Here is a 22,068-nt window from a genome sequence, read left to right on the forward strand (position 1 = left end):
CCGCATCATTGCCCAAGCGTTCCTTCTGCCCAGACTTGTCCTGTTCACTTTCCCACAGATGTTGATCAAAGAGACTCTTCAGTAAAAACTCAAGAAATCTTCATCTTAGAATCTATTTCTAGGAAACTCATTTGTGATACCTACCTACCGTTTGTCATGAAATCGTCAGATAATTTATTCATTCGTCCGTTCATTCAATTAACATTCAAATACATGTTCGATAATTATATGTCTGACGCTTACTGGCTGAGGAAGACATTGACCCTGCCCTCATAGAACATGATTCTGTTACCACACCAGACTTCTCCAATTTCTCCCCACTTTCAGCCATTCCCAGAATTTCCCTCAGTCTGTCAGATTATTTTGCTTTTACTTACGCTTGACTTTTGTTCAGAATTCCTCTCCTGCTCTTCTTCTCCTGGTTAAACTCTACCTGTCTTTCATAATTCCACTCAAGTGCAGTGCCTCTCAGAAAGCTGTCCCTGACCGTATCCAGTCTGTGCTGGATTAAGTGAGGGATCCAAAGCTGGTGCTATTGCATTCAACTGAATGTCTAGGTACATTTGTCTCTTCCCTCCTCTTCCCTCCCACCACCAAACTGTAAGCTTCTTGAGTGTAGATTTTGTTGTAATATATATATTTTGTATCAGGCAAGCTGAATGTGTTCAATTGCTAAATGAATGAGTGAATAAAAAACAGAAAATCTGGGAAAAAATAAAGGTTTTGATTCTGTTATCCATAGGCCCAATTATCTAAACATGCTGATTACTTGGTAGTTCCAATATAATTTTATATTCTGAGGAATTAAATAAAACGGGATAAAATATTCCTTTGATATTTCTGCACAACTTTTTTCAGCAGCCAATTTTTCCATGTACATTCAGTTGTGCTTTTGCAAAACTTAAATGCTACATGTTATATCCATCATATCATTAATCTTGTGTTTCATATTTCTGTGATATGTATCTTTTTCATATTCTCTAAGCCCACATGAATCTGATAGGTATCTTTCAATGAAAACTACGAAGGAATCTTAAATAATACCAATTCTAAAAGAGCTATCTTTATATAGTACTCCAACCTAGCAGTACTCTTTCTTTTAAAAGGTTTGTATATCATTGAAGTTATGATAGAGTAGTTTATCTCCATATTTTTAAAATGATTTCTTTTCCTTCTTATTCCCACACATGGATTTCTGTATAATATGCTTGACAAAATTTAGTTCTTGGCAAAGAATAACGTGTTAATTATTATTCTCTCTCTCTCTCTCTTTCTTTCTTTTTTTTCTTTTAGGTACGTCTGTCACTAATGTAACAGCTACTGATGCTGATGACCCAGTTTATGGAAACAGTGCGAAGTTGGTTTATAGTATCTTGGAAGGGCAACCTTATTTTTCCATTGAGCCTGAAACAGGTTTGTGGCCTAAATTTTGAATTCTATTTACCATGTCATTGCTTCAGGAAAATACTTTTCTTGGGATGTGGATTATGAAATGTTATGGTTAAGTACATCACTGCCTATCAATAACATTTGAATGTGTTATTCCTGTGCAATGGGAGGTACATGGCAAGCCTGACGATCATTTTGATACATATTAAAATGAATTGCAGATCCTTTGTATAGTATCACCTGTTTAACAGATGGCCTGGCACCATTGTTCATCCCTGGGAAAATGATCTTATAAAGCAGGCAGACTTAAATATCAGATTTAAGAATAAATACAGGTACTTATAGGCTGCATGATGCTTGGCAAGTAACATTTATAAAGCTTTCTAAGTTTCAACTCACACATCTATAAAGTGCTGTGGAACCTTCATTATAGCCTTATGATGAAGATCAGATGAAGCAATAAATATTAAACCTACAGTACACGACATGCGGTAATCATTCCATGCATGGATATTATTACATTTGCTATTAGATTCCTCATTTGTAAAACAGGATACTGATATCTATGCACTAGAGGTCTTATGAAGATATTATTATTCTTGCCAATACTAAACCCCACCAATATCCTGAGTCCAACGGTATAGATTTTAGCAAACAGGAAATAAGTTATTTAAAAAATAAAACAAAACAAAAAGAACTATTTTTAATGATTTAGAACATAACTTCATAAAATGATAGTTTTTGTAAATGAAGATATATCTTTTTTTTTTTAATTTATTTTATTTATTTATTTATGGCTGTGTTGGGTCTTCGTTTCTGTGCAAGGGCTTTCTCTAGTTGCAGCGAGCGGGGGCCACTCTTCATCGCGGTGCGCGGGCCTCTCACTATCGCGGCCTCTCCTGTTGCGGAGCACAGGCTCCAGACGCGCAGGCTCAGTAATTGTGGCTCACGGGCCTAGTTGCTCCGCGGCATGTGGGATCTTCCCAGACCAGGGCTCGAACCCGTGTCCCCTGCATTGGCAGGCAGATTCTCAACCACTGCGCCACCAGGGAAACCCGAAGATATATCTTTTATTGTTTAATTTTAACAATGAAGTAAGAGAGTAAGCCATTTTGTCACACTTATCATCTTGTGTTTTTTGTAGCACATTTTTAAATTATTATAAATAACACCATCTTTTGTGTGTACTTTTCTTCTGTATCTGGTGGTTTTGTCTGCAGATTTCCAAATAGAAAAATTCAATATGTGGGCACATACACATATTGTTTCTTTGATTCATGAGTTTTCAGCAATATTGAGATGAATTTCCATGTCTTACCATTAAGTCAATTATTAATTAAATTAAAAATTTAAAGCCTCTCCTCACTTTTTTCTAATTCAAAGAGTAAAATCCTCATGCATTTAAAAGTGAGAAAAAGTACATTTATACATAAATAGGTCATGGCTTAAAATTGAATTTAGATTTGGAAACAGGAAAGAGCTCTTGTAAAATACATTAATTAGGGGCATAATTATATTTCCTTCCTCAGTGAACGAGGAAGTCTGCCATAAAATTCATCTCATTTGTGTTCTTTGATGACCCTGGGGAAGTGGTAGAGAAGGTAGTCAGCTTTGAATTTTGAGGGAAGAGAAAAAGTCTAGAGATGGCCTATTCCTTGGCCAAAGTCATGGTGAGAGTTGGGACCAGAGTTGGGACTCACACCCAGGTCCTCAATTTCAAAGCCACTGTCAGATATCTTTGAACTTCTCTTTTCATAGGCAATAGTTATGGTGTAGTGGCTTGCACAAAACAGAAATGTGTTAATTGCTTAAGGGGAATTGAATAGTTTCCTCCTTTGCTCCTTGGCTATTTGTTTGTTTACTTGAATCTCAAAAGTTCACCATTTACAGTGTAATATAGTGAGAAATAATTGACACATAACTATATATTAGTTTCAGATGTATAACATAAAGATTCGATAATAGATATATATTGTGAAGTGATTATCACAATAAGTCTAGTTAACATCCATCACCACACGTAGTTATATATTTTTTTTCTTATGATGCAAACTTTTAGGATCTACTCTCTTTGCAACTTTCAAATATACAACACAGTATTATTAACTATACTCACTGTGCTGAACATTATATCCCCAGGACTTATTTACTTTATAACTGTAAGTTTGTACCTTTGGATCAGCAATGGATATTAATCCAGCACACATCCAGTCAGCATTCACTATGTTCCAGGTGCTAAATTAAGTATACGGAGACAAAATTCACAAAGACTAATCTCAGCCTACAAGTATCTCACAATCCATTTTGGCAGACAGACTTTTTTTTTTCAACATAAATACAAGGAAGTATGATGATGCCATTTGAATAATTTATATCTTAAGAATAACTTACCATGAAGTACAGAGAATAAAAGCCCGCTACTAAGTCAGAGGATTTGGGCAATTTTAAATCTCATTGACATATACTGCCATTTGCTTAATTAAATATTGTCAGCATCATTTAAGATTTACATTTTTACTTAGCATAATGAGTGTTTATCTAAACACATATTCATTTTAGCCTTATCATTTCCAATATGACAGATACAAAGTTATCTGACTTATATTTTAGAAAGTTATTCTGGTACTGTTGTGGAAAATGTAATGGAGAGAAATGATACTTGAAGCATATACATAATAGTTGCTTAATAAATATTGGTTGAGTGAAGTTGAGGTTTTTAACTAAAGCAGACACAATGCAGAAGGAAATAGAGGCTAAATTTAATAATCAATAAAGTCAGCCTAAGTTCTTTAGCTGAAACATCAATATGTGAGTGAAATGTAAACCTTATTGTGTAAATGTGTGCGTAATTACACTTGCGTGTGTTCAAATGAAAACAGAGTGTTAGTTGTTCCCAAAGAATCTAAATTTGTCAATCTCTGAGGCCTTTGTTTTCTTTTTAAAAAAAAATTTGAAACTGGTATGAATGTATGTGTGTGTGTATAAACACAGAAACAGATTCAGAATACTTTTTAATATTTTCTATTAGAAAAATATAGGAAAAAATGTACAAAGACCATTGAGCACTTGGATTTTTTACTTTGTAAGCAAATGGAAAGAAAATACCCTTCCTGGTGACCAAAAGATGTGTACCAATTGTGTCCTCTGGGAAATAGACTCTGAGGTGGAGTTAGGAAAACAAGTGACTTACTGGGGGTTAATGACTGTGAAAGGTAGAAGAAGCACTGTTTTAGTTCCAGCTGCTATAACAAAATACAATAAACTGGGTGGCTTATAAGAATCAGAAAGTTATTTCTGAGAGTTCTAGAGGCTGGAAGTTTGAGATCAGGGTGGGCATGGTTGGGTTCCGGTGAGGACCCTCTTCTGGGTTGCAGAGGCTGACTTCTCCTATCCTCTTGGAAAGAGAACAAGCTGGCTCTCTGGCCTCTTTATACGTGAACGCTAATACTATTTATGAGGGCTTCACCCTCATGATCTACCTCTCAAAGCCCCCACCTCCAAATACCATCACAGTGGGGATTACAGTTCCGTGTATGAATCTGGAGAAGGACAAAAACATTCAATCCATATCAGAGATGAAACAGAAGTAGGCAGGGAAGTCCATCATACTGTGATGCAGACAGATCTCATACCCATGTAAGTTAGGAGGAGAGGACATAGGATAAGGCAATGTAGGTTTGACAGCATCTTGGCCAAACCCATAGAGGTCCCTGGAGTCTCATGGTGCACACAAATGACCAGGCTTTATTATCACCTGCCATGCACAGTCATTGGCTGGGATGTGTCTGGGAAGAGTAGGTCCTCTGCTTGAATCTTAAAACCGATCCTAAAAATGCCTCGGCTGGAGGTTGTCGGCTAACTTCACTCTTGGGCAAGTTCTTTCTTGAGAAGAAATCCAAGCAGTAGGCCTCTGTGGCTGCCACAAGGCATGGCAAAAACAAAAGAGAAAACGTTGAGAATGTGATGTTTATTTAAAACAATAATACATAAAATTAGCTTGTGCTTGGTGAATTAGTCAAAAACTGATAGTAGGAGTGTTAATAGGTACATTTATTGGGGAAAAAAAGGCTATTGTGCTATTTTGATTTATAACAAGAAATGTATATTTGGTCTTTGTCCCAGTATCTGGCACAGAGCTCCTAAAATCCTTAGAATTTCCTAAGAGGTGAGAGTGATAAAGGTGTCTTTTGTTATGTTATCCAGGTGACTTAGGGAACCAGTGTTCTGATTAAAGGGTTGGAACTTTCAGTCCCACCCTCAGACCTCTGGGGAGGAGAAAAGGGCTGGAGTGTGAATCTTTTGCCAATGGCCAATGATTTCATCAATCCTGCCCTTATAATGAAGCCTCCATAAAATCTGAAAAGGATGGGGTTCAGAGAGCTTCTGGATTGGTGAACAGGTGGAGATTTGGGGAGAGTGGCACCCGAAGAAAGCATGGCATCTCTGCACCCTTTCCCCATACCTTGCCCCATGCATCTCTTCCATGTGGCCATTCCTGAGTTATATCTTTTTACAATAAACTGATAATCTAGGAAGTGGAATGTTTTTCTGAGTTCTCTTAAGAGCTCTCGCAAATTAATTGAACTCAAGGAGGGGGTCGTGGGGACTTCTGATTTATAGCCAGTTGGTCAGAAGAACAAGTAACAACCTAGACTTGCAACTAGAGTCTGAAGTCCAAGAAGGGGGATGAGGGAAACTGTGATCTTTAATCAGTTGGTCAGCACGGGTGACAGCCTGCGGAGCCTGATGCTACCTCTGGGTAGATAGTGTCTGAACGGGGTTGAATTGTAGGACTCCAAGCTTGTATCTGGAGAATCATTTGGTGGGATGATCTTTATAAAGAAGATTGCCCATTGACCACTGTCAGCAGGTCACTGATGCTAGAATATTTTCAGTAAAGAAAAGGAAACCAGAACATAGGAGTCAAGAATACATTTATGTGTCATGTTTTATCCTCACAAGAATGCTAAGAACAGAACTCTGGACTTTGGAACAGAGAATTATTTCCTGGTGCCATATAACACATCAATCACTCTGTCAGAGGGAGAGCTTCTCCTCCTGTTTTAGGTATCAGCTTAAGACTGCAGAAAGATTTGCCATTTTTTCTGTTTATCATCTTCTTTGAGCATCTCGTAATCAGTAATTATCTTGTAATTGACTTGTTTATAATTCTAAGTCAGTTTTCATGCTAGAATGTATAGTTCATGAAAGAATGGGGCTTGTCTGATTTGTTCATTTTGCATCCCTATGCCTAGCAGAGTGTTTGGCCCCTAAAGTCATTCAATAAGTAGTTGAGATAGGAAGGCAAGAAGAGGGTGGGGTGGGGAGGAAGGATAGAAGGAAGGAACGAATTAATAAAGAGAAAGAGAAAAGCTTGCCACAGCTCAAAGAGAAGATGTGTGAAGCACCAGGTAGGAAATCCAGCTTGCTTTCCAGCATGTCTTCCTTCTATTTTCGTGGTGGGAAGAACACCATTGTAATCTCACATGTGATTTTTGTTGTTGTTGTTGAGATTCACTTAAGACTAAAATTCATGTCATTTCCAAGTCTCATACTATGTCTTAAGTGTCTAGCCAATGCAATGCTATTCTGGTACTTGCAAAAATGAGCCTTGATTCAGCGATAAATTCTTGCCCAGATTTAGTTCTAGATTAGATGTTAAGATAGAAAGGTTCAGGGGCCATTGCAGAAGGAAGGAATGGTTATTAATATATCACCCTATTCCAGAGGTCACTGTGATAGTAATAATAATAATAACAGTAAAAAAGGGAAAATATTATTGTGTTTCTAAACCACGGTATAGAGGGAAGAATTTATGTCTCCGTTTTGCAACTGACTAAATTGTGTTTCAGAGAAAGTAAGGTAAAATGCCTTCCCCCTCTTTAAATCAAACTCTCTGTCAAATTATAAACAACAGGAAAAATAAAAACAAGAATGTAAACAACCACCACCTCATTTATTGAACACGTATTATGTTCTCAGCAGTGTGCTAATTGGGTTTGCATGCATTATCAAATTTAATTTAATTTATTCCACACAATATTTTGAGATAGGTACTAATGTCATGTCAGTGTTACTGATGAGAGAACAGAGGATCAGAATTGATACATTTATTACACAAGGTGTTTGAAGCAAGATTCAAAGGGAGTCTCTCTGATTGCAAGATCCAGGTTTTCAGCATTCTCCTGTACCCCGACTTGACTTCCACGCATTGTAGCTTGTGCCTGGGGCTGCCATTGGTTTACAAACGGACCTATAGAACTTGGAAGCAGGCCCAGGTCTCCTTTATACGTAGACGTACGAGGCAGGTTGGTGTCAGATAAGATGTGAGGCGGTAGTAATTATAAAATGAATTGTCATTTTTGTGAATAGCTTCAAAAGGCTGAAAATAGCTTATTTGTATTCTATAAATGTTTTCTCTTTTTTTGTTTCCCTCTCCCTGCCACCCCCAATACCATATGTTTGCTTTTACCATTTTGGGTACAGACAGGGAGAAATGTGACATTTATTTAAAAAGCTACTAATTTGAGGACAGCAGTGACAAAACAGTTGCAGTCCATCCTAAATGACTGAAGATGGAAAATCTAAATAAAATGCAAGGAAGTGAATAATAAATGCTTAATTATCTAAAGAAATCAGGGTGAAGTTGCAGGACAGTCTAAACTTTCCTCCAGGCAATCAAGGGTATGAAAAATGACCAGCTTAAAAATAAACTAACTTAATTCATTGACCTTTTTTTGAAACTCAGACCATCATTCTTCATTGGATACAAATAACATTTGTCTCAGTGGAACCTGTAAAAATGAGCTAAGGAAAAAAAATACTCCTTGGGGGAAAAAAAAAAATCCATGTAATGAATGGTTGTCTTTCCTAAAAATCAAGATAATACATAGAGTCTTCATGGAATGCCTTTGGAATTGAGTCATTGTTTTACCTTCTGAGCCAAAGTGATAAATTGCAAGCATACAAGGTCTCTTTTTTAATCAAGATTACATAGATTATCATTTCCACTGCCAAGGGGACTGCCCAAAGGATTTTCTTGTGCAGACCTTTGAGAAGAAATATTCAGATAAACTCAGGCTGCCCAACAATGCCAGGATATGCACTGATGAGTGAGAATGTCTTTGTAATTCACGTTAACTTATATTTAGTCAACATCTACACTCTGATAAATCATGTGCCAGGCATTGAGGGTGCAATGTTTTGTACGATAAATCCTAAAAGAGATGTATATGGGCAATCAAAATGGTGTGATAACATAGGACACATGCCAGAATTCATGACATAGGGACGGAGAGGAGTGCCAGCTAAACCAACTAGTATGGAAAGAGATTAAAGAAGCCTTTTAAAAGGTAGTGATACCAAAGGTTGTGTCCTGAAAAACTGCATCCTTTAATAGGTGATTGGTCTGGGGTAGGGGGAATGGTTAAATAAGGCCTTTTAGCAAAGGAAATCAAAGGGATATGTGGTCAGGGGAAAAATTGGATAAGGAGGTGATATTGAGAAATTCAGTAGCTTTCACTTCCTCAATGGTATCCGAAGATTTTTACTTTAAGAGACATTTCTATATAAAATAAATTGAGGCTGTAATTTAGGAATCCAAACTCCTTTTAATTTTCTGCATGACTTTGGCTGAGTACCATCTCCTCTTGGGACTAAGTATCCAATTTTTAAAAATACTGATTATAATGCTGTTTCCAATCATTCATGAAATTGGAGGAATAAAAAAGCGTATACTCCATACTTTGCTTTTATCTAGACAAATTTAGACTATCTTGAATATTATTATTATTATTTTTTTCTTTAAGTATTGAAAATCTGTCAAAGTCATAGTGGCTGGTGAATACAGCTTTTCTTTTTTTTTTTTTAACATCTTTATTGGAGTATAATTGCTTTACAATGGTGTGTTAGTTTCTGCTTTATAACAAAGTGAATCAGTTATACATATACATATGTCCCCATATCTCTTCCCTCTTGCATCTCCCTCCCTCCCACCCTCCCTATCCCACCCCTCTAGGTGGTCACAGAGCACTGGGCTGATCTCCCTGTGCTATGCGGCTGCTTCCCACTAGCTATCTGTTTTACGTTTGGTTGTGTATATATGTCCATGCCACTGTCTCACTTTGTCCCGGCTTACCCTTCCCCCTCCCCATATCCTCAAGTCCATTCTCTAGTAGGTCTGCATCTTTATTGAATATTATTTTTATACTTTAATTTTTATTGAATCAAACAAAATGTGATGTTTTTGATTGGACATTTCCTCTTAGAACAACCCAAAGCTTTTGCATTAATGGTAGAGAGAAAGGTACTTCGACATTCTTCAATACAAGGCATCTGTTTCCATTAAAACCTCCAGATTTGGAGTGGAAAGTTTGACTGAAAGGAAAGAGTGACATGGCAAGGGAGGAAGCTGGCTTAACCAATTGTCTGGGTCAGTTTCATCATAGCAGATAAAGAACCCCTTTCTAAGTGCTGGCTAAAAGCACCCATCACACAGCTGACTCACTTTGAAAATTACAGAACACCCCAGATCAAGTTCTCCCATGAAGTGGGTGGCCAGTGGTGGGGAAGGAGCAGGTGCAGCTTCTTCTGTAACATGTGGAACCTCTTCTAAGCCTCCTGAAAGAAGAACAGGGGTTCTCCCTGAGGAACTCAGGCATGAAGCCAATAGACAGAAAGATTGGGGAGGGAGCCAAAGGGTGCTTTTCTCATCTGTGGAGACATCCTCCTAATGCACTCTTCATCCAATTTATATTTTCTTTATACAGAAAATAATTTTTGAGGAAAAAATACAAGCCTAGAGACATCCCTTTCAAACATACACATATACACACACAAAGAGAAACACACAGATACGTGTTCAGAGCAACTACAGATGGGAGGAAGTATCAGTTTGTGAGTCTATGCTTGTTTAAGGCCAAAAGACTGTATAGAGAAAGACAGTTCCTTTATCATATTCCTTACATTTCAGGTAGAAGAACCACAAATGGATACTGAATAAAATTGTAGGCAGCAACAAACAAAGTGCCGGTGTCTGCACTCTTGTTTAATCCCTACACCATATGAAGTAACTATTTTTAAATATCTTACTAAAGATGAGGATTATGAAGAGGTTTAATAATGTGGCCAAAGTCAGGCAGGTGACAAGTATTTGGTACATATAGTTCAAAATCAATATTTGTTGAAAAAATGGATGAATGAATTAATGAGTGAGTAATGAGAATCTAATATGTGTAATGCCACCTGTACCTATATTTAAACCTCACTGTGTTGTTTAGTTCCAACTAAATGATGATATGATGATGACAAAATGTCATTTTAAATACCTAATGGATTAATGTTCTAATCTGCGCAGTATTTAGAGATAGTATTCTCAACAAATGCTATCCCTCCGTAGTCTTGCTGATGATTAAATTTTCATATCCCAGTGAGTATATCAGCTGGCTGCTTGCACACACTGACTTAACAATCATTTATTTCCCTGCCTGGAGTCTCTTGAGGGAGGTAAAGTGGGTTCAGTGTTGTGGTCACGAAACTGTTTTATGATTACTAAAAATAATCTCCCTACCCAATCTCCCCCCCAACCCAGAACAATTATATGTACTTGGGTAAGCTGAAAGAAGTGACTGTCATGTTACTTACACCTTTGAACATTTTTTAAACTCAGAGGGAGCTGTCTAGTGCTGACCATAGCTAGAATCAAAGTGATGTATTTTCAGAGAAACCAAAGTCTTTGGAGGTGCGTGGTGAACAGAAAGCCTGAACTACACAGACTCCTCAACACGTAACAGCTGCTGTCACACTGGGGTGCTTTGGGATGGGTTTAGGTGGAAGCAAAAGCAAATACTCCCCCATGACACCCATCCAGCCTGAGTAGACCAGCTAGGATCAGGAATTTTCTTTTTCCCAGCTTACTATGAATCATGTCCCTGCAGAATTAAATTGTAGTTTCTATTGCTGTGGTGGTACTCTTTCTTTCCTTTGAAATATAGCTTTGAATTTCAAAATGGCTTAGGGAAGAAAGACAAGATGTGTTTTCATTGATTTTATAGCAAAGCATGGTTTATGTAAGGATATCAAAGATTAACCTTATATATTCAAAAATGCACACACACATATGTACACCCCTTTGGTGTTTTTGTTTAAGGATAGCAGGTTATTTGTATAGTTCCATCCCCACTGCACTCCATCCTTTTGGCCTAACTCTGCATCCCCAGCACTTAAGACTCTATTGAACACGTTACTGATGCTCAGTAATTGCTTTAAAATATTCTAGCAAATGTGACTTTAGATATAGCTCCCAAAAGAAGGATTATCTAACATTCAACTGTTCTAGTTTGGAAAATAGGGTATTAAATATCATAAAATGTTATCCATGATTTTATATATATATGATTTTGGAAGCTCAGAGAAGGGGGTTATTTCATACTGGACACCACTCTCCTTAAAGCAACTGAGATAGGTCTAGTGCACAGATAGGAATCCACTGAGAGGCTGGATTCGAAGGAGTATATAAATATTTCATCTGTTTCCTTATAAGTCAAATTCCAGTAACATTCCTGTGAGATAATTTCCTCTGGACTTAAGCATGAAAGACCACAATTTTTCTTTATAAGAAAGACTATCCAAAAAAAAAAAATTCAACCATAATTACAGGGAATCCTATCTAGTTCTCAGTCTGCACCTATGTGCCTAGCACTGTGCACTCCTTGTGATAGTTGTACAAGAAACATGTTATAAATGAACCAATAAACATGGACAGTTAAATCAAGGATGAGCGTGGTTAGAAAATGGGCTTCCTCAGAAAGACTTAGATGTTGTCAATTTCAGATCCCAGAGAATTTTGGATTTGAAAAATGGGTGCTTCTAGAAGCTTAGAGTATATATTTGTGTTCTCATATTTAATATATATTAGCATCTGATCATTTGATTATTTGGAACCATTCGGTGTGACATTGCTTATGACAGACCAAGGACACAAGGATGTGCCCATAGATGCTACGTAAGACTAGCCCATAACACTATTGTGTCCGTTTATGTCTCCCTTTCCAGAAGCAGTGACCTCTCATGGCAGTGGCACGTAACACTGTATATTATATTCTGTTTATAATGAAAGGGAAGGAAGGTACTATTTATTGATCATCTACTATGTGCCATTTCTTATAATTTTCATAGTGACCATGTGAAGTGGGTGCTATGATCCTCATTTTACATAAAGGAAATAAAACTCTAGGCAAATTAATTTCTGGAGGCTGTCCAGGTAGTAGAAGTCATAGCTGGTTTCCTGACCACATCTGTCTGATTGCAAGCTCTGCTGCATTAGGCTTTTTACGTCCTAATAGAGAGGACTGGGGGGAAAAAAACCCAACAACAGTGAAAAGTCAATGAGTCCAGAAACTAAAAAGAAGAAAAAGAAGAGAGAGACTCTATAAACATTTTAATGCCCTCTTTTATATTAACGTTATTTTCAATTCAGTAAATAGATATTTATTGATCACCTCCACTCTCAGGGACAAAATGATGAGTGGGGTAAACATGGCCCTGACTTCTGGAGCTTACAGAACAACTAGAGAGATTTTGAAATTAATAATTATGTTAAAATACATCAATTGGATATTTTCTTGTTTACTGTCCAAAGTGCCATGAAGAAAAGATGTAAGGGAATGAGATAGTTGATTTATTATTATTATTATTATGGGTTGTTGTTATTTGAAGGATTGGATTGAATTTCATGAAATTAAAGTGGAAAAAATAAACAACATTCTTGAATAATGAGAATAATTGGTTCAGATAAATATGGATGATTCAGGAATATTGGGTAAGGGAGTCTAAAGTAGAGCTACTTGCAAAGAATAATCAGTCTCAAGAGAATCAGTTCTTCGTTTTTCAAAAACTGGAGGGACGTTCCACTTGGGGTGAAACCCTGATTCAGAAAAAAATTTGAGTGTAAGTACTGGTCTCTAGGCTTATATTTATTCCCTTAGTTAGAAGATTTTGTGGCTATAATATGGAAATAAATGTTTATTTCTACCCATACAGGTTTAATCGATATATATAGACTAAATATCGTTTCCAAACTCTTATGTGCCTGGCACTATGCGTAGAGTAAGTGAAAAAGACACAAGTTTTGTGTTTTCTTAGGCAGGGGCTAAGGAGCATGTGGGTCTATAAATACAGTAAAGAAAAAAAAATGAAATGGTTTATTTGTTTTTGGCTGTGTTGGGTCTTCGTTGCTGCGCGCGGGCTTTCTCTAGTTGTGGCGAGCGGGGGCTACTCTTCCTTGTGGTGCGCGGGCTTCTCATTGCGGTGCCTTCTCTTGTTGGGAAGCACAGACTCTGGCACGCAGGCTTCAGTAGTTGTGCCATGCAGGCTCAGTAGTTGTGGCGCATGGGCTTAGTTGCTCCACAGTATGTGTGGTCTTCACGGACCAGGGCTCGAACCCGTGTCTCCTGCATTGTCAGGTGGATTCTTAACCACTGCGCCACCAGGGAAGTCCCAAGCCAGGCTGTTTTAGATGACCATGAGGAGCAGAAATATGGAAAAGTAAATTAGTGATTTTAGTGTTCGTAAGTTTAACAGGATTGAACTGGTTGGTAAATGCAAGCATAGCCATAATTAGATAGATTTTTTTTTTTATATCTGGAGAGTTTCTTTAAAAGTAGTTTCCATATGCGGTAAAATTTTATTGTGTGTGACAGAGTACTATTGGAACTTTCCTTTCCATCCCATTAACTTTAATAATGTTGCTGTGGTATTATCTATCTTAAAAGCTACCTTTGCACTCTGACACCTGTGGTTCTCTTAAAGACAGGAATTGAGATCGCCTAATTGTGCTGTTTAATAACAAACACATTCATGAGCTATAAATGAAAATAATACTATGTTTACACAATGAAACAAAATGCAGATTTGATTCCCTTGCTCTCATTCTCAGCAGAGTATAAATTAGCAATCCCAGACACAAACAGTAATAATAGAAATGTACTAGGCCTTGGATAATAAAGCTAAAACATTTAGTGATTTGAAAGAACTGGCATCAAACCTCACTGGTCCTCGGTCCTCTTGCAAAACCAGGTCAGGGAAAGAAGTAGCCCCATAACGTTTTCGTTCTCATAGGATTAACTTTGTTCTTTCTATGACTTGAGCCAGGTCACTTGAGTTTAGATGACTTGATATCAAAGTAGCATTTTTAACAATCATGTTCTGCTAACTTCATAAAATTGTATTTAAAAAATCTTTCCCTTGTGAGGCAACTGTTTGAACAAGAATTGTTAATAATTGGGTATTGAGAGAATGTTTGTAAGTGTGGTACCTTTTCTCACTCTGTGTATCTGTACTTGTTCTACAATAGCTGGAAGGAAATCACCCCACCTTCCCACTGTGTTCCGTTTTCTATCCACCAGGTCTCCCAAATTGCAGTCGTAAAATATTAGAATTGTCATAATGGAATCTATTCTGAAATGACATCACTTTCTATCACAGCTGAAAATAGATATGGGGAAAAACACATTTAAAAACAGCGTTTGTCTTACTTACATTTCATATGAACTCTAAAGTAACATGCCTCCTACACTCTGGAAAATAGTTATTGAAGACTGTCATCTAAAGCAACTGAAAAATATGCTGAAAGGAAGCAAAAAAGACAAAAGCTCTGTGTTACATGTAAACACGTATAACAAAGCTAAGCTTCTGAATGGTCACTGTGTTTCTGAGAGAAAGAAAGATTCCAATAATGCCGATGTGGCTTGGAATTTCAGAGAAGACAATATAGTGTGGGAAGTCATGAATCGGAACTTTGGAATAAGAGTTCAGTTCAACTTCTGTCGCTGACATTCCCGAGTTGATGACCATCATTAAGGTATTTCCTGTCCCTAAGACCCTACTCTTTATATCTTAAGGATGCATGATCATAGCTACTTTTAGAGCTCTTGCAAGGTTAAGATTGAGATAACATATTTAGAGTGTCCACACCTAATTTCCACTCAACTACTCGAGTTCCCTTACCTGCCAAAGTTGTAATTCCCACTGAAGAACATTAACCCAAATACCGCCCCCTTGCATGAAAATTGTTGTTAACAGGTCATTGGCTTGAAAATGAATTTGGGTGGAAAACTGAGGTTTGTTCACATTTAATACACACCAAAAACCTCATCCACCCATGTGTTCAGATCTCTGAGCAACCGAGGGGGACGTGGGGTTTTCAGAGCCAGCCCTCACCCCACCCGTCGTAGGCCCTGGTTTCTGTATATCTGCTCCACTACTCGTGGTTACCCCATTGACAGAAGACTGTCTTTCCCCGTGCTGAATGCCAACGCCTGTCCCTGAGTCAATCTGTCTCATTTTTCTGTGCAACTATTTCAATGGACATCAGGGTGCTGAATTTTTACACGTGCAATATTTATGTAAGAGTGAGAATAAGCACAACAGTAATTTGATGCTAAGGTATTCTGAATGCTTCACTGGGATAAATTAATTACACCACACAGCTCCCTGTTAAGTAGACCCATACTGCTCTGGCTCTTGAGCATTCTGCGGCTAGAATTTTTCGCTACAGAGGTGAAGAAGTGGGCGAAGTCAGCTCTAATTAGACCTCCACACATCTTTGGAAGAGGTCTGTGATAGTCATTTACTTGTCTGTGTTTACTTTTATGTGGGATTCCTCACAAGCTCACATGGAAAAAAGTTAGTCATTCATGCCCTGAGTCATTGAAAAATATTAAAATGCACTGAGAGACAACTATGTGTCAGGTGCTGTTCTAGGGGCTTGGTAAACATCAGTAAACTAGGAAAGCCCTCTTGTTTATTGTCTGTCTGCTCCCCCTAGAATGCATGTAGGCAGAGACTTTGATAGCTGAATAAGGAAAAAGAGTACCAGCCCAGAGGGGTTAGTATTTTGTAAAGGCTGGTCAGGGAAGCCTCACTAATAATTTGACATTTGAGTAGGGACATCACAATGCTGTTTTTACAAATGAAGCAAGCATCAAAGAGATAAAGTGACTTGCTCATGGTCACATGACGGTGTGCGCCTGGGGTACAGTGGGTGCTGAGATTCTGAATATGTGACTGTCCTTTTACATGAAGGAATCATGGAAATCACTTCTATCTGGTCTTATGGTATTTATCAAAGTGTAGAGGGGACTAATGTATAGTCATATGTTTTTTGAGTGAAAAAGATCAGAGCAGGAATCTTTTTATAGAAAAGAGGATGCTTAAAGTCTTAGTAAATTTGACAGAGAGGGGCAGGCCAGTTAGATGCTGCAATAAGAACAAAAGCACATACGGAAAACAAATTCGGTGTGATAAGTGTTATGACTGAGTAGTGCATAAAATGATAGCAAAGTTCAAAATTGGAGGGGGTGAATTTGTATTTTAGCAGGCAGCTGATCACTCCTGCCTCATCTTTTGAATTCTGAACTACTCCAGACCAGAGAACTGTATGTGTACCTCATCAATCTTTATATCTCCAGCTCTTAGTACAGTGCCTGTTTCGTTGGAGGTGCTCTCTCCATGGCCACTGATTTGAATAGCATTATCCAAACTTTTGCAAAGATGAGGAATTAAAGAGGGTGGATGATGGTGCCATGGTTTCTTTTCTCTTGCCCTGCTGGTGGTGGGCTAAGAAATTAGAGTTATTTGGAGTGTTTTGACAGAGTCAGCATAAATGTGAAAGACCACTAAGGAAGAAAGAAAGATTGATTTTATTTATCATCCTCCCGATTCCCTCACATGAGCCTTCTTTGGATATTAAGTTCACTCACACCAGAAATGGATGCCTAGAATTCACTCATAATAACAGATTATTTGCATACGTGAAGATAGTGAGGCTTATGAAATTTTATTTGCCTCTAAATATATAAAACAACAAAAAAGGATTTTTTACACTTTGAAATTGATTGGGCAAATAGTTATTGAAAGAATGCCTGATAAGTTCAGGAAAAAGCAAAAGCATCCCCATATCTTTGGAGCCCTTTGGGGCCATTATTTGGCAACAACTATTAGAAAAAGACAAAGGAAAAATTACAGATCTTAGTGATCATCAGTACAATATGCCTCTGTCTAGGACACAGTATATTTGATGTGTTCCATAGGTTTTCAGGAAATGTACATTTTTAACAAGGATGGATGAAAAAACATGCTATTACTTAGGCACATTAGTACTTATGGTGAGAAATATGGGAATTAGAGTTAGAAAATTCTGGATTGCATCATCATTTACTAGCAGTGTGACCTTGAGTAAGTCACTTATTATGTTGTACTTTGAAAGAGTAGGAAAAGTATGTCTTCTAGGCAACCTCACCCACATTTCTTTGATTTAATCCCTTGCTCATCTTAGAAACAAAGTGCTCGTGGTCTTAATTTAATACAGAGAAATCATGATGAGAGAGGGTAGGTGACGTGTTCAAAGTCACCCAAAACATAAATGTCAGATTTAAAGACGAATGTATTCCTTTGTCCTCATCCAAAAATGTTTTCTCTGTATCACATGATTTCTCTTAAGTATATTGCACTCATGTTCATGCACAGAGGTTACTCCTAGAGTATTTCATTTCTCATTACACTGCATACAGTGACATGTGCAAGGAGAGACTGCAGGTTTCTCAGAATTAGCGCCTTGCATTCTTTGTATTGTGAGAAGGTCAACAACAGATAAACACATAAACCTCAGGTCCTGTAATTACCATAAGCAACTAAGAGTTTGAAGGAGCCAGTCTTTCGCCTGCCGTGGGTACCTCTACTAAAGAGAATCGTGCACAGGCCCCTGCACCATGCCTAATGCTTGGCAAATAGGGGGTAATTAGTGAGTGACTATTGAATTGCATTGAAGGAAGCAGACTTTTAGAGATGATCGAGCTTCAATATTCATTCATTCATGCATTCACATACCAAATATGTATTTCCATAAAATGTATCTTCACTTAGATTTATTGGAACAAAGACATTAAAAAGAAGAATACATACAGCAGGGAAAGGAGTATCGAATGGGGCATGAGAAGAGATTAGTAAGAATCAGGAAGAGAAAGAGAAGGGGGAGTCATGTAAGTTTTTAAAAATCAGAGAAGAAAAAGGAAGAGCTACCTATTTGTTAGGGTTTTGAATTTTAATATAGAGCATAAAAATCATAAGCCACTTAATGTATTTGAAGAAACAGAGCTCTGAAGTATTTTGACAACTGTCACTAAGGGAACAATAGATCCATAAAAATCTGCTCTTACTAACCCTCTGTACTCTCTATTAACTAGAACACCTACCTCACATCCCATTCTGACTGGTTTTGCCTCGGGCTTGCCTCCCAGGAAGGTCAGAAGGCTTCTTGTTTATACACGTCTAATTATCTCTGTCCTGGAGGGACATAGAGATCCATTCCCCTATGTTTGCCTCTCTATTGTGGGGTATCATCATACCTGGATTTCAATATTCACAAGTGTCCAGGGCTAATTATAGTTAAATGTGTCCTATGTATATGAGAACCACCGATAACGAATAGCTCCTGCAGGTGACATATGTCTGTCTCATTTTTTTTTTCCAGCAAGCTAAGTATCACTCTCCCAGCTTTACAAAGGAAATAGCTGGGAGCCCAGAAAGCCAATGGGTTGTAAGCCTGGTTACCCGGTTTTGTGTAGCTCTGCACATTGCAATCCTCCCCCCTGCTTTTACACTTAGCGTGTAAGGAATGTGAAGTTAGCCTCCTAGTTGGTCTTCTCCACCGTATCCTTAGTACGTGAAACAGTGTTCGATGCAGAGTAGTCATTGACAAACATTTGGGGAACCACAGATTGATTCCTTGTCAGTTATTTAGCCGTACTGCTTCTTCCCCTTATTCTGTACAAAATAGAGCCCAGGGCATTCTGTGCCACCTGCCCTATTAGGTCCACAATGGGAGCTGAAAGGCATTGACTGCCACAGTAGAAGTAATTTTGGTGTGAGAAAAAAACCTTAAAAATAAAAAAGAATAAATAAACTAAAACCTATGATAATAAGCAAGAGTGAAAAAGAGGGACGGGTGCGGTGCCAGGGGAAGGAAGCTAATGGTGCTTCTTGCACTGACACGGATCTGATGAAGAGGGAATCACATAGCACCATTGTTTGAGAAGAGGCATGAGGGGAGGAGGAGGAGGAGAATTCTATTTTGAGAGATAATGTGAAGGAACGGAGGGAAGTCACTCTGCTGGGAAGAAAGCAAGCCTGCAGCCCCAAAGAAGAATGTAGGAAGATTTCAAAAACAGAACTTGGGGAATGTAACAAAGGGGTCAAGGAGGGTATTGGATTGAAAGGCACAAAAGGAGTGGTGAGGAGATTTTCCAGGATTAGTTAGTTGTGAGATCGATGCCCCTTAAATTATTCTAAATGAATCAAGTTGGCAGAGTGTCAAGTGATTTTATTACGTGACTCCTCTCAGTACTTGAACATGTTTTACTTTTGTATATGTCAATGTTTTATAAAGGTCTTTGACTAATAAACAAAACGCAGTAGAAGCATGACAGTGGTAGGAAACCCTAGAATATTTCTTTTGAGCCCAGTCAGGTTCCTGATTGTTACTTTGAGGGCAGTTGGGACAAGTTCTCAGCACATGTTTGATGCTCATGGTAGCAGCTATAATAATTAAAGGAAGACCCTCCCCTTCCTGGCCAAAGCCCTCTCCTGGAAGTAGGCGTGCCCCTCTGCCCCGTGTTAAAGCGATGGAAGCAAATTGATACCTCATGTCTCTGAAGCCTTGTGTTATGATTTTATGAATGGTAACCTTATTCATTCACATGTAGAAATCATACAGTGATCATCTGTTGCTAAACATGCAGTGACTCATGGGACAAAAGCAGAATTTATTAGCCAAACATTTCTCTAAAAATATGAGGTTGAGGATTTAGTTAATTTGGAAAATTTTATTAACAATGGCAATCTCTTCGCGAATGCCTGTCTTACTTTCTGCATTTTATAGATACTTCAAATCAGGGTCAGTGAGTCATTGGAAGTTCCCTGAGGGAGGTCACTGAGTTGGTTTAGTACCTCTGGGTTAGAGATTACTAAAAGAGGAAGAGCAATGACTATTATTTGAAGCTAACAGGCAAACTTACCACGCAGAGTACTCTGAAGTCAGTGGTTAGTGATCATCTAGACCCTCCAAAGTGTAGAGGAGAGAAGTTGGTGTAACAGGAAATACAGAGAGGAATATCAGGTCTATTACTGTCTCAACCATGTTAAAGCTCACGGAATATAAATAATTTAATAAGACCACAAAAGTTCATGAGTCTTCATCTTTTAGCAGGAACTGCAATAGGTACCTAACTGGGTGGTTGTAAAAAATAACGATGAGGTGATGGTGATAATAATTTCAATACCTATACTGGTAAATATCTACTCTTTGCCAGCCATTGCGTTAGGCACCTTATATGCACATAGACTTTGTACCTGTGTAGGGCCTGGCACAAAAGAGGCTCAGTAAGATATGGAGTATTATTATTTTTACTGTGATTGATCTTTACTATCACCCAGCAATAATGTAGAATTAGTGATAGTTATAGTAGCAGTACTAGTGATCAGCTAGTTACTATTATATTATTGGCTAAATATTTTAGATGCATTATCTTCCTTAATAATCATTTTATGAACACAAAAGCCTATGGATAAGTACTATCTCTTTGTAACGGAGGAAAAAACAGGGGCTCAAAGATGTTAAAAAGTTACCCAGGTTATTTATGACACTTGGAATCAGAAGGGTCAGAAATCAACCCTGATGTCCCATATCGAATCCTGGGCTCTTAAAACACCACGTTCCACTTGTCCATATCAGCAGGCTAAAATCAATATGACATGCTGGGTCTGATTGAGATCTGGGGTCAGACAGTTCCTCTGAGGCATTAGAGGAATGAGGGCCACTTTAACATTTGGGGATAGTATCAGTTTCGAGTATCTGTTAGGCTCTGTGAACAAGTGCTAGGTGCTATTTCATGTAACCTCAGGTGGGTGTTACTATCTCTGCTGTATAGATGAGGAGACTGAGGTTCCAAGAGTTGAAAATAGTTTCTTAACTTTATTGAGACTCAGGTCTCAATCCTGGCTCCATTTCTTAGTCGGTGAAAACAGAGCCTGTGCTTTATCTACTCAACCACCCCACCGTTCTCGTCTGCCTAAGTCCTGAACTGCTAAGAGAAGGCATCCAATTTTTTAGCGACCTCCGCTTTGCTTTTTTAAACCACCCATACTTATTATACATATAATTAGTTATTGGAATTATGGCTTAAGGAAAGAATAGTGCCATCCTGTTCTTCACAGAAATAATTCCACTTGATTGAGGAGTCCCTGGAAGTGTTTTCATTTAGGGGAAAAGAAATTTCACCTTAATTCTGAATAGGAATAATTGCGAGGATTTCAGTGTAACTCAAAATTGGCATTTTAAGTAGCATCAGTTATTGGCTAGCCTGTGTGTTGATGCTATAAACGGTGGCTTTTGCAAAACTACTTAATAGGGGAATCCAGGAGCTACAGAAGCAACAGTCCGTACACTAAACGCACTATGAACATTGTATGTAAAAATATAGAGATGGGGTATCATTGTTATTTCACTTACAACTATTTCTTATGTTATTCTACATGGATATGGAGATAGACACGGCTGTGATCCACGCAGTGGGAGAATTTTAAAGTTGTAGTTATTTAGTAAAAGAATATGCTGTATCATAAGAC

General features: G+C 38.0%; 1 protein-coding gene across 3 annotated transcripts in view; it reads left to right on the plus strand.

Annotated features, from left to right (window-relative positions):
* The window catches only part of CDH8 (cadherin 8), a 367,319-nt gene that overhangs the window by 171,860 nt on the left and 173,391 nt on the right, over window positions 1-22,068 (plus strand). For all 3 annotated transcript variants that reach the window (XM_061173973.1, XM_061173974.1, XM_061173972.1), the window contains exon 3: window positions 1,294-1,413. In XM_061173973.1, coding sequence (XP_061029956.1) covers window positions 1,294-1,413 — 120 coding nt within the window. The remainder of the gene's footprint in view (window positions 1-1,293; window positions 1,414-22,068) is intronic.

Source organism: Eubalaena glacialis, chromosome 18 (assembly GCF_028564815.1).
Source record: "Eubalaena glacialis isolate mEubGla1 chromosome 18, mEubGla1.1.hap2.+ XY, whole genome shotgun sequence".
Taxonomy (NCBI): Eukaryota; Metazoa; Chordata; class Mammalia; order Artiodactyla; family Balaenidae; genus Eubalaena; species Eubalaena glacialis.